The following is a 12,976-nucleotide window of genomic DNA, read 5'->3' on the forward strand; positions in this document are numbered from 1 at the left end:
TGTAGCAGAACTAATGTCTGTGAGAAAAAGATTGCAGGGTCCTCAGTACGACATTTACACTAGCTGTATAAAGAAGGGAAAAGGAAAGGGGAGTGCAAGTGATGAAAACTGTTGCCAGATAGCCCTTTTCCTCATGAAAAGGAAAACACAATTTTCAGGATCAGCAGAGGACACTTGCTGGGCAAGCTAGATCACAGGAGTTGTGAAATCACAGGCCAGGGCTTGGGGCAGAAGGGAGGAAAGGGAAATGGAAGGGATAATGCCTGAGAGAACCGAAAATGAGAGGACTGTGGGAGAAAACCAACGACAGGCTGTGGGCAGAGGGAGATGTCTGCGGGGATGAGCAGCCTTGATGCTGGTGAGGCCTAGCTGTTTCCTGTGTACATAGCCTTGCATCTGGCCTCTGGACCATAGTCCAGAGTGTTGTGTGCATGCCTAGTGAAACTCATGTTAATGTCTATGAAGAAACCATGTAGTCTGTTGGGCTTTGAGCTGTGGTGGATAACCCTTTTTATTCACACAGGCACACCAGGCTGCATAGCAGCAGGCTATTTGTGACCTTCTGACAGTCAGCGAAGCTGTATCAAATGAAATTGCTGATGCCGAAGCCTCTGATGGCCACCATATGGGGATAGAGGAAGTTTCTGATGGTATCGCACACTTTTATTACAATGGCCGTGACAGCAGATTTCCTCAGTGCAGAGCAATTTGCCAATGAGTGTAAAGGCCAAGAGTGAGTAGACACCAGTGGGCAATGGGTATTATTTATGCACTAGAAAAGAGGCTGAAGAGCATGCATGGATGTTGCAGGACTTTCAGCACACAGCATTGAGGATGATACTCAGTTGTGTTGCAGAGCTGAGCATGGAGAAACTAGGACTACTGCTGTCCTGTGGAGGACAATATGGTCCCATGAGTGCCTATTGATCTCAGTGTCTCTTTTTCAGCATGGGCTTCAAAGGCAGTGAGGTAGGTCAATAACAGACATTTCTGAAACCCCTCACCCATGCATTAAAAATAAAAAAGAAGAAAGAAAGGAAGAAACCCAGCACATGTTTTGCACAGCTAAACAGTGTTTGGGGAAAAGATGACACCATTTCCTGCCTGCATGGAGAACCAGGGCCAAAATCAGGCCAAGGAGAGGAGAACAGCCAAAATTACCCCATAGGAAGTGCTAAAAGCCTGAATGCAGTTTAAACATCTAACTCAATGCTGCAGAGCATTCCCTAATCCCAAGAGTCTTGGAGAACAGAGTGCCTATGTCCATGCAGAGGCGAAGGGTCAGTGACACAGCTGCATCTCTGTTTTATGCAATTAATTTACCTGAGGCTCAAAACTGATTCCTGTGCATCTCAGCCCCATCCCCACTGCCAATGTGTTTTGCTCTGAGTCTTGTCAATGGAAAATGTGTGAGCAACCACTTTCTGTCCTGAGAAAGCTGCTTTCTCACCCAACCACACCATCAGGCTCCCACTGCTCTACAACACTGTCAGTCTTGCATTTGTTCACCTGCAGGGAAGAGCCTCAGTGAGACCATCTGAGACAACAGGGTTTGATGGCTCCAAAAGTGGTCTAGAAAGTCTGAGCAGTGACCATGAACCTTCAGGCTCAGAAGGACCTAGACGCCAGAGCAGGCAAGGGTTGCAGCGGCTAAGCTGCTGCACAGTGGCTCACATTATTATGGCTCAACTGAACTGTATAAGCACATAAGCCCAAGTAATAACCAGGTCTCAGGTCTGAATGCAGTTTCACATAATTTCTCACCTCTTCCTTTGTCATAACACTGCTCTTTGTCTAAGTATAGTATTTTAAGTACCTAATGGGCATCGTGCTCCAAGTCAGCAAGCTGATTTAGCTGCAGCACATGGGTGGTGGTGGATGGCTTCAAGAAACATGGCAGACTCTTCACAAAGTAGAAAATTAATCTTAATTAAGCCCCTGCGAGTCAGCTCTTCCTGACAGAACAGTATTTGAGCAGATACAGACAACTTTCTTAAGTGGGATAGCAGTATATTATCAGTGTCCCTTCATATTTGATAAACTCCATTCAAGACTCAGAGAGCACTTAGAATTCACCGGAATCAAAATAAATTACTTTTCCCATGACCCCTCCCAGTTCTGAGAAATATTCTCATTAATTAAAATCAATTCCTGAAAATGTATCCTATATAGGACAATCCTTAGTTTAAAAATGTAGAAAAACAGACAAAAATTACATATTGGTAGCTATATTTTAAACCAAAAAAATCTTCACATAATAAATACATCTTATGCACATTAACTTCAAATTTACTTCAGAAAGCTATTTACAATATAAATAATTATAAATGGGAACACTTTGCAAGATATTGTTGACATAACTAAATTGTGTTTCCTACATTACATTCCAAAGGAAAACTTCAAATTACAGATGTTATGCTATAATGTCACTAGACCCTATACATTGCAAGGCATGGTATTTGAAATGCTGGCAATCTGTGTCTTTTTCTCCGTAAATACAACCCATTGGTTTAAAGCAAACATGAAATGCTTCATTATGTCTCAAGTGCTTTCTTTCTGCTAGATTAGTATATTTTTTATGCATTGAAATATTTACCTTGGGGGAAAGTTGCAGTGCCTTAAAAGTACTTCTCTTAATAGACTTTATTTCCTTAGAAGTGTAAAGGTGCCAATGGTTTCTAATGTGTGAGCAAGACTGGTTCTTGCATTTCCAAACTTCCCACTTTATAAGTAGCTGAAAAGAAAAAAAAATGCATGCAGTCCAAATTGCAATAAATAAAAATCTTTTAAAACTGTCTTTGGAATCCTAGAACAATACGAAATCTTGAGAACTTGGTGTGAGAGGGGAGTTAAATACTAAATACAACCAGACAAAAAGCTTTGTTTCTTCATGTATTTGATCTTTCCTTACAAACACAGCTTCATAGATGGAGTCATAAATTACCTCTTTTCAGAAAGGGATGTATTCCTAGCAACTTAGGGGCAGATTTATCCACAGAACCCATGTATACATAAGCTGAATGCCACAGTGAAGTTTAACCACACATCTTTTTTTTTTTTCATTAATAAATGCTCTTAGGAAATGTGAAATGGAGTCACATTAGTGCTCTCACCGTTCTGAACAGAAGACTATTTAATTTTTTAGTCTTCAGAATAACAGCTTAGTAAAAATACTTTGCTAAACTCTCAGCAACATCTCTAGCAGGCTTTACTGACACCAGACAGAAGGGTTACAGAAAAAAACTGTGGGGTTTTTTTGGTTTGTTTTTTTTCTGTTGTTGGTTTGGGGGGTTTTGGTTGTGGGTTTTTTTTTTAATTTGTTTTTTTGGGTTTTTTTTTTGCTTCTCAGTGCATACAGCCAAAATATTTAACTGTCTATACTAACTGCAAATAAAATAAAATAGGTTCTCCTCCACACTGTGGAGATGTATGGAGCTAATCCAGTATACCTACAGGGAAGCATGTTCATCCACCATTGTTCCTAATAACAAAGCCTGTATTGCCTTTAGACCCTTAGGTGTTTTAAGTATACTTGCAACTCATGGAAAGACCAGAGCCTGAACCCCTTTGCTGCCAGACATTGACTATAGCCACCTTAAAATAGACATAGCTAGGTCTAATCCTGGGACTGTGTGCTATAATCCCCATTATATACAGCTTTGTATGCAGAAGGTCTGAAACCAATGCGTATGCTGCAGCTTTGTCCCTTGACTGAAAGGTTAACTGACCTTTGGAACAGCCAGTCTGATTTTGTGGGGTGGTTGTGACTTTTCCAGAAATACTATGCAACCTTTTATTTTTTTCCAACTCACTCAGGATGTCCACATAAATGAACATATGGTGGTTAACATACTTAGGGACATTAATGAATAAATGCTGCATGTCCAGAGATAAAAATAAGATTCAGATAAGAGTGATTAAAAGAGTTTAAAAGAGCAGAATTTCACTGTGTAACCTGTGGCAATATTGTGGACACATCAACAAAAGCCATTTAAAGCTTAAGAAATGCTTCTGGGGCTATTCAGTGCAGAGAGATGCACTCACTTTTTTCAAAGCATGAATAAATAACCTCTATTACAGAAACACAGCCATTACAGGTATTACCTTCCATAGTTTCCATACTCACATTTTGAGATTAAAAAAAATAATTACAAACAAATCCCAAACCTGTTGCCACTTTACAAGAAGTCAGCTTTTTTGCCCTTACACATATTAAGTAGTACCTTACTCCACAAATATTCCCATTTGAGTCAATGGGACAAATTGCTGAGTAAGGTTCTTCTTTTAATTTAAGAATTGCTTTGCAGATTTGTCAAAAATTACAAACTCTGTGCTCCTGGGGTGCAGTTTTGTATGGGGGAGGGATTTCCTTTAAACAAAAGAGATATACCAAAATCATAATGCACCATCCGCTGATACCAATAAGAAATGGTCTGAAAGAGCTGTGGTCACTCTATATTTGGAGTAGCTACAAAATATTAATTTGGTGTTAATAGCAAACACTATTATGTTAGAGAAATGGTGCAACACAGCAATTTACACTGTTTCTTTTCCAAAACGCAACCTATATACCTTATTTAAAGTTATAACCTTTAGCTAATGTGATACATTTGAAATGTGTTTGGACAAATGCCTTGCATTTTTCAATTTTGCAAAATAAACAAAAAATATTATATCCTTGAAGGATACTAAATGAAAATTTGAATTAAATAAATATGTAATGGAAAAAAAAATGCTTTATACCATATTGAAAAGTACATGTAATATGAGCTGCAGCGATATTATATGCTATAATAAAGATTGCAAACTTGCTTTCATGTAGCGTGTAGCATGCAGAGTCTATGTTTACAACATTCAATGTTTTCTGTCGATTAAGAAGAAATTCCTGGCTATCTAAAGAAGCAAGATGGCAAATTAGCTGACAAAAGGCATCTATCTCTGGCAGACTGTATCAAAGTGCTAAGAAGTGCCAGCTGCTGGAATCTCATGAGGGGAGTGAGCATCAGCCTTTGCTTGTAGCACAACATGGCTGCACGTACAGACCTCTTATTGGCATTTTCCATTCATTACAGTGCATTTTGCTGCATTTGTCATTGTGATGGACTGGAACTATTGAAAATAGGATAAATAACTACAGTTTGAGAAGTTTTATTTTGGGATCACAGTAAATAAGAATGGGGAATTTTTATTGCATAGCACACTGGCTTGTTTCCTAGGTGGAATCATATAGAGTACAAGCATCTTATATTGTGCCTGTTGGTTTTATCAGTCTTCTATTTTTCAAAAGTGCCTGTCAGAATGCAAATAAACAGTAACAGTGCCCAAACTGTGGTTTCCTGACTAGTTGTGGCCACTAGACCATAGCCAGGGAACTGCAGCTGGTCTGCAGAACTCTATTGCCTTCTAATTAAAAGCTTGATAACAAGAGTGCTTGGTGATCCCAAGAAACTTGGGTGCTGACAAAATCCCATTCATCCAAATGGTTTAGGAAACTCTTCTGTAATACAAAATAATATTGACACTTAGACTTATTTTTACATGTGCTAGTAGGGATTATATGATACCATGTACCTCTACTCTAATTCGCTTTGCAAATTGTATTTTAATACTGTACAGTGAGACTCCAAATACAAGTTTATTCATATTATTCATAGGAATAAGCGAAATAAATATGTATCCAGAACTAGATTTATCAAAAATACTTTCTCATTCCTATGCTTTAGGAATATATACAATTGTTGGGCTGAAAGAAGTCCATTTTGGTCCATTCCTTCCTCTGAGTAAACAGTTGTCGATGTTTTTCTCCCCCTTAATTATTTGCCTTGGTTTTATCTTAAAACAAACAAACAAACAAAAATCTCTAGCTGCTTCTCTTTATGACCTTTGTTATTCATTTGGCAGTTAGTCAAATAAACTTCTTGCCAAATCATTTTGTTCTCATTTTGCCTTGGCTAACATTCAATGCCCTGTCTCTCATTTCTGCCGCTAGTTCAAATAGTTTTAGACCATTATTTATCTCTCCTCTGTGCAGAGCTTGGTGCACACCAGTGACATTCCCCCTTACTCTTTCCCTTTACAAAGATGACAGACCTAGTTTATTTAAAGTTTTTATTAGATCTTTCAGTCTCTTTATCTTTTGCTGAGCTCTGCTCCACCTTTTCTATTATGAGCTTTAGATAATAAAGACCAGACTGTGTTGCTCTTCCTTGTGTTCAACGTACATTTCACCAGGAGTGATCACACTGCAGTCAACAAAGGTTGCTTATGGAGTAAGGTACTACTCAATTCAAGATTCACAATCTGCCTTGGAGTGTTCAGGACTATACACAATATTCCAAGTTCAGAGAGGTAATTTCCTCTGCTTTCAAGTACATCTCTACTTACGTGGCTTATAATGTTATTATTTAGCTTTTGCTTCTGATTAGTTTTATTTGAAAATAGGTATTTTTAACCCACCCGTAGCATGCTGGTTTATATTTAGTTCCATTGATGACTCAGTCCCATATGTCAAGCTTCTTAATGTTACAAATGAAGCTAGACTTAGTGCTAATCTTTTAGTAACCACCTCAAGTCCCCTTACCTCCACATTGGTATAATAGGGAGCGGTGGTCCTGCTCCCGTTGCAGTCGAACTTGAGAATTCTTATAAATGCCATACAAAGAAGGACAGGTCTAGCGATTATGCCTACAAATGCCCTATTTTACTTTTTTTAGCATGTGCTTTTTATTTACTCTTTTCCAATCAATTAGTGTCTCTTTGTTCATGAGATTATTAAAAATTGCAGAATACTTCTCTGCCTCTTTTGATGTCTTCTATAACTCTATGACAGGCCCTGATAAGATCAGCATTCTTAATACAATTTAATTTCTTGGAACCCTGATTTTCCTCAGTATTTTTTTATGTACACATGACTGATTTTGATATCCCTAATATGTTCTGATATTCATTAAATTTTCTGCTGCAAGCAAGAAAAGAATGCATGTGTCTTTTTCAAAGTCATACCTATTGCTTTACTGTATGTCAGACAGAGTAGTTACAACTTTCTATGCTTTCTTAATTTACTCCAAAGCTTTATCAGAAGTAGGACAAACCACCATACAGTTTTTGTCTGTTCTCACCTCATATTTTTACACTTATGAGATTGTCTTTGTATTTTACAGCAAAATTTCTACAATTCTGTTGAGTTCCTTCTGTGTTTCAAATTAATTCTTAATTGTTTGGCCACTTAGAACTGCTTTTTCCTTATTTTATAATTATTACTGAATGGCATACATAGCCATAGGGTTAAATGTGTTTATCCTGGACGGCTCCTAATTTCAGCCTATTCTTCCTCTTTCTCCTGATAATTTTCTTCCATTTCACTCCTCTACCCACCTTGTGCAACCTTTCAAAAATATGAGGACAATCTCCCATCTCTACATCAAGACAACCAAGCCCTAGGTACTTCTCAAAACTACACTGAGAAAGGCCCTCTTTCTTTTAAATACAGTAGAAGTAAATATTTCATTGTACTAATCATTAGGATAGTGCTCATTTGACTCCTTTCAAATCAAGCGTATGTAAATAACTATGCATGTGAGTACACAAGGAAATAACAATTTGAGGAGTTCTCTTTTCTTTCTCCCCTTTTTGATTTTGTATTGGTTAGCCATGGATGCTTTATACCATGGAGCAGCATAACACACTTGGCCATTAGGGAATAAAGAGATCACCAGAAGTACACATTTTGATGTGTATTTTGAAGGAACACGCTCCAACTTTCCGCGTAAAAAGAGTGCATAGCCGTTTTGTTGGCTGGGACCTGTGGGCACATGCAATTCAGAAGGTCTGCCCTTGGCAGCATTTCCAAACAACCACCTCTTACACAATGTGCATAAATTGCTCTGCTAGCCTGCCCCAAGCACTCCCTGCCTAGACCTCTTCCATCCTTCTTACCTTGCATGGCACCAACTTTGAGTTTAGCTCCGTTCACTCTAACCCTGTGTGCCAGTGCATTTCTATTTTTTAAAAGTAATGTGTGTTAACTAACTTACCCTCCCAAACCTTAGGTTATTCTTTCTAGTGCACTGTGGTATATCAAATGCTGGTAACAACACGGGCATGAAAACATATAATATCTTCCAATTAGATCTCAAAGGCTATTTTTTAAAGCACAAAAGTTTTCAGATAAAAAGCGTCAGCTTCCATTGGTTATTATAACAGATGTTCCCTTGTGTCCTTGTGCTGGATCTTGCTGCATCCTTAAGTGAGAAGTCACATCAAAGTGTGATCCATTACAGCCTAGTGAATAGTTTCTAATGGTTTCAGTGTCATATAGATGCTCCAGGGCATATCCAGTTAATGTGTAAGCATGCTTATCGAAGTACTGCCTGTGGGAGCTGTAATAATTTGGAGAGGCTGCTGGGTGGTCCCCTGGGGTTTGATGAGGGGACATGTCTGAATGCAGATAGTCTTTAGCTAGTACCAAACTAGATTTTGATATTCGGTCAGAATTGGGGCTGCTTATCCTAGACAGTGTTGTGGGGCTGTTGTCATAGTCATTTTCATGTGGGCTCATAATCTTTCCATCTTGTTGCTGGATGTGTTCACAGGGAGGAGTGTTGGCAACCGTCGGGACGCAACAGACATCCCCTGCCAACTGCTGCTGAGGGTAGTTTGCAAAACAGATAGCGTGCTTCTTCCCTGTGCCATTAATGGAAACCAGTGGATCAGGGGTTGTTTTCCGCAGCTGTAGTCTGTTTTCTTCCTCTTTAATCATTTGCTGGGTGGCTCTGATTAGAGTTTCAATTTTGCTGGGCTCATGCGGACTGCTCTGATATTGCTCAGTACGGTATCGGTCACCTGATTCACTGGCAGAGCCAGGATCAGGTGAGCTAACGACACTGTCCTCATCCCAGTGTCCTCTCCCTAGGAAAGAGAGAAAGGGGACAAGCATTGAGGTTGAAGGAGACAAGCAGTCTTGAAGAGCAAGTACTCTGAACCTTATTTTACAGACAGAAAATCAAGACAGAGGCAACTGACTTGTAACAAAGTCACCAAAAATTACCATGGTAGACCACTCGCTTTTCAGTGACAGCCTCTAGTTTCCAGTGTCTGCACATGGAACAAGTTACACAGCTGAAAATATACAAAGAGGAGATCTAAGCAACTCAACACAGACATCCAGTGCCATCTGAGACACCCTAGAGTAACCAAGCACAGGCCTAGCAGGTATGGCACCGACTCTACAGGAACTCTGTGCCTTCTGGAGCAGCTAGAGGCCAGTCAGGGTACCCTAGGGCATGCCAAAGCACCCTCAACGCTGATGTTCAGGTCCCTGGTGAATTGGGACTGTGCTGAAAACAAAAATCTCAAGGAATTATAAATGTACATCATTCCAGCATGTCTTCTTAGGCCTTTCCAGGAGCTAAAACATAGAGGCAGCATTGTGGAATAGTTTGTGGCCCCATAGTGACTTTACACAGGTTACACAACAATAAATAAACACAAGTAATGAAGCAGTTCTTCTTTAGAAGCATAAGAACCCATAGCTGTTAGACTGGATTACTGTAAAAATATGATGTCATATCCCAATGAATAAATATTTGCTGTATAAAACTTTTAGAATGGGAAAATATAACTATATTCTTACCTCTCTTTAAAAAATAAGGCCCATAGACATATCAGAGAAGGTGTTCAGCTTGCATGTAGCTGAAAGGACAGAATCAGACCTGTCAATCCTCACTAGGGAAAAAGTGATTGACCCCCAAACCTGAACAGTCAACTAAGGCCTCCCTATAATAAAGGGCTTGATAACAGATTTGCTGGGATACGTGCCTGCAGGAGGGCATGGGTTGAACTCGCACAAATTAACAATTCCTTTGCCTCAGCACATACAAAGTCCTCTTTGGGGATGAGGCCCATTGGATTGGTTGACAGGACTCCTCAAAGAAAACCTGTTTTCAAACTAGCACAAGTAGTTCCTCCTGCTCTGTGTTGGGTCAAAACATACAGATCTGTTTCGGTGGCAGACCACTACTGCTGTGTTGCAGAGTTCATGACAAAAATCAGTAATGGGCTTTTATAATAAACATATCCCACCATTTGTAGGTGAAATTACTGCACGGTGGAGAACCTCATGAATTTGTCCTTCACATCCTCTTGAGCTCTGGACCCAAAATGCAAGGGCCTGGAGGTGGAAGGGAGCTCCAACCACCAGAGCACATGGTACATCAGCCACACCATGACACTCTAGGCAGCTGGTTGGCTGTGGCTCTAAACCACGTGCTCGGTTTGTCTCACTGCACAGACCATATCTGCAGTGTCCCAGACTTCCTGAGTGTGACTCATACACAATACCCAGAGCCTGCCATACTGGTCAGCTAATTGTTATTATTGTAAGGTGACTCCAAGCCAGAACTACCAGAAGATACATTAAAAGAACAAAAAAAGGAAGAAAATATTTTCTGCCCAAAGAAACTGCTCTGAGAGCAATGTTCACATAGCATTGTCAAAAAGAGTTCCATTTGTGAAAGGCCAAGGTTCAAAACTGCCTAAATCTAAATGAAAATGGCACAGGAATTTGAGATATTCCTCTCCTCAACTAAGACCAACATGGCAGGTTTTACCCCCAAAGCTACGTGCAGATTTGAAGGCCTACTGAAACACGTAAGATTTGATACAATAAAGAAAATAACCGCAGCACCTGGAATTACGGCAAAACCAAGGAACAAACTAAAACCAAATTATATTATCCATTTGTATCGATTATCCTTGATAAAAGTATGGAATAAATATTTAACACTTTTGTATTTGTACTTCTATATAACATTTCTACATTACTATCTTTATATGCTCAGCAAGAATTATCATGCATAAAATTTGCCAGAAAAATCATCATACTTGGCTCAGTTCTCTTTCTTGGAGAAGAAAAAGCTAGAGAAGCACAAGTATGACAGAAGTACAGAACAGACACAAGGAAGGAGGTGTGTTCTCACAGGAGAGGTGGAGAACAGTCCTCATCAGCAAAATTTTGGTCTCCTTTTCTTTCCTTATTTTTCTTTTGATTGTGTTTCCTAGAACTTGTTATTTAATCATTTCTCTAATCTCAACCTAATTTTCCTCATATTGGAGTAAAATAGTACAGTTCTTTTTGATTTCCAAAGCCTCATTCTGCCAGTCAGTGGAATGGTACTAATGTAAATAGCTTTTATGAGTTCTTTAGATACAACCTATGTTTTGACATATTATTTTAGTAGAAAACCTTTCTTTCTTTATGCTGTGTCTCTTGTCGCAACTTTCAACTCTGACTTCTGGGTCAGCTGCAGTCTTTCAACTCTCAGCCTACCCTTTAAACCTAAGGACCTTTGGATCTTTCCAAAGCCAAGATCAACCTTCCACTGTGATTTTTTTATTACCTTCAGCCTCTGAAGATATGCTAATGCACTGAGTCTGCAACCTGCCAGACACCAAGAACGGCTTCAGGCTTGGTGCTGAAAGGATGAAGAGACTTAAATTGGCTAAAAATTATAGCTGAGGATAAATGTCTGAAAGCAAAACCAAATGTTAATTTGAATTGCCAATTTTAAATAAAAATAAACAGCAAATTTTACAGAATCTAGTAATAACCAGTGCAGAGAAAAAAGTCATTCGGAGAAAAATTTCTCCAAAAACTTTAAAGATTTTTTTAATATCTAGCTTGGATTTAGCTCTATTTTTTTGCTAAATATATTCCATCCAAAGTAGTTTAATCTTAAGTCAAATAAATAGCACATTTCTATCAAGTGTATAATTTTGTTTATATTTTTAAGCTCACCCTTAAAATCTCACCAGTCAAATATTTCCACGGTAATTTCACAGACTAAAAAATATACAACAAAACTATATTTTGCTGCATATAAGCCAGACTGTCAAACTCAACTTGAATTTTAAGTATTCCTCCTCTCCATAGATGCGATCTCTGAGACAGGGGTATACATCAAGAGTCTCTCACATAAACAGCTGCATGTTTATGTCATGTTGCTTTATCTGAGATGGTGCCACTTCTGCAAATCCTTGTTATCTCTTACCATGAATCCTGTGCACTGATGTTATGTGGGGCATACTGTTTTCATACGCTTCTCTGCTCTCAGGGGACGACTTAGTCAGGGGCAATGCTGAACGAGAACCCCACCAGCTCTCCCTCCCCGGCTGTGGCGTGCCAAGGAAATACCGTCCAGCTTCACATCTGCCTCCTTCACAGGCCTGAGTATGGAAATGTCTGTCGTCAGTCAGCCTGGAGTGGTCGAGTGCAAAACCGTAGCAGAGAGCACTGCGGTCTGAGTACTGTCTGTAGGCACAGGAGACTTCATGGTGCTGGGAGCTGGGTCTGTCTGCAGGCTCCAGTAGCTGGGGAGAAGCTGTATCTGTCAAGGGGCTCCCGCCCCACTGGCTCTCGTGGTCAGACTCGGATCTCTCAGTGTGAAATCCAGAATACTGCAAAACAGGAAAAGCAACGGGGAAATTACTATGCATGGGTGAAATCTGCAAGTAACTGCACTGAAAAGACAGAGTATGTATGTGACGGTGATTTTTGTGAGCGTGCCCACACGTCTGCACCTTCTGATCGGACTCCTCGTCCTTTCCTGTACAACACTCTGTAATGAGCTCACAGATGACAGGACAGACCTCATGAAAGTCTAAAACAGCCCATGTCGACCCTTAATAGCCATCTCCTTTATGATGTGTAATATTAGGCTCAGCAATATCAATGTTGCAATTCAATATTTTTTTAATATGTCCAGGTTTTTCTTATTGCTTTGAAGGCTAGCACTTATGCTCAGCAATGGTGTCCCAGTGCTCTTCAGCAAAACGTTTTCAGAAGGGACTGAAATAACACAGCTCCTGGAGCATTTTCGCATGTCAAATTGAAACTGAATGTGTTTGCAAGTCCTTTTTTCTAAGCGTTCCCTCTCTTTTCCTCATATGTTTTTCTGTTGGATTTTTTCTTACCTGGAGT

The 12,976-nt window shown here is 39.6% G+C and overlaps 1 protein-coding gene across 1 annotated transcript in view; it reads right to left on the bottom strand.

Annotated features, from left to right (window-relative positions):
- Positions 1–1,913: 1,913 nt before the first annotated feature.
- The window catches only part of SIM1 (SIM bHLH transcription factor 1), a 54,260-nt gene continuing 43,197 nt past the window's right edge, over positions 1,914–12,976 (bottom strand). The window contains exons 10-11 of the mRNA XM_075087347.1: positions 12,048–12,453; positions 1,914–8,907 (exon numbers count right to left, since the gene is read on the bottom strand). Of these exons, the coding sequence (XP_074943448.1) occupies positions 8,177–8,907; positions 12,048–12,453 (1,137 nt within the window). The 3' untranslated portion in view covers positions 1,914–8,176. The remainder of the gene's footprint in view (positions 8,908–12,047; positions 12,454–12,976) is intronic.

This window comes from Phalacrocorax aristotelis, chromosome 3 (assembly GCF_949628215.1).
Source record: "Phalacrocorax aristotelis chromosome 3, bGulAri2.1, whole genome shotgun sequence".
Taxonomy (NCBI): Eukaryota; Metazoa; Chordata; class Aves; order Suliformes; family Phalacrocoracidae; genus Phalacrocorax; species Phalacrocorax aristotelis.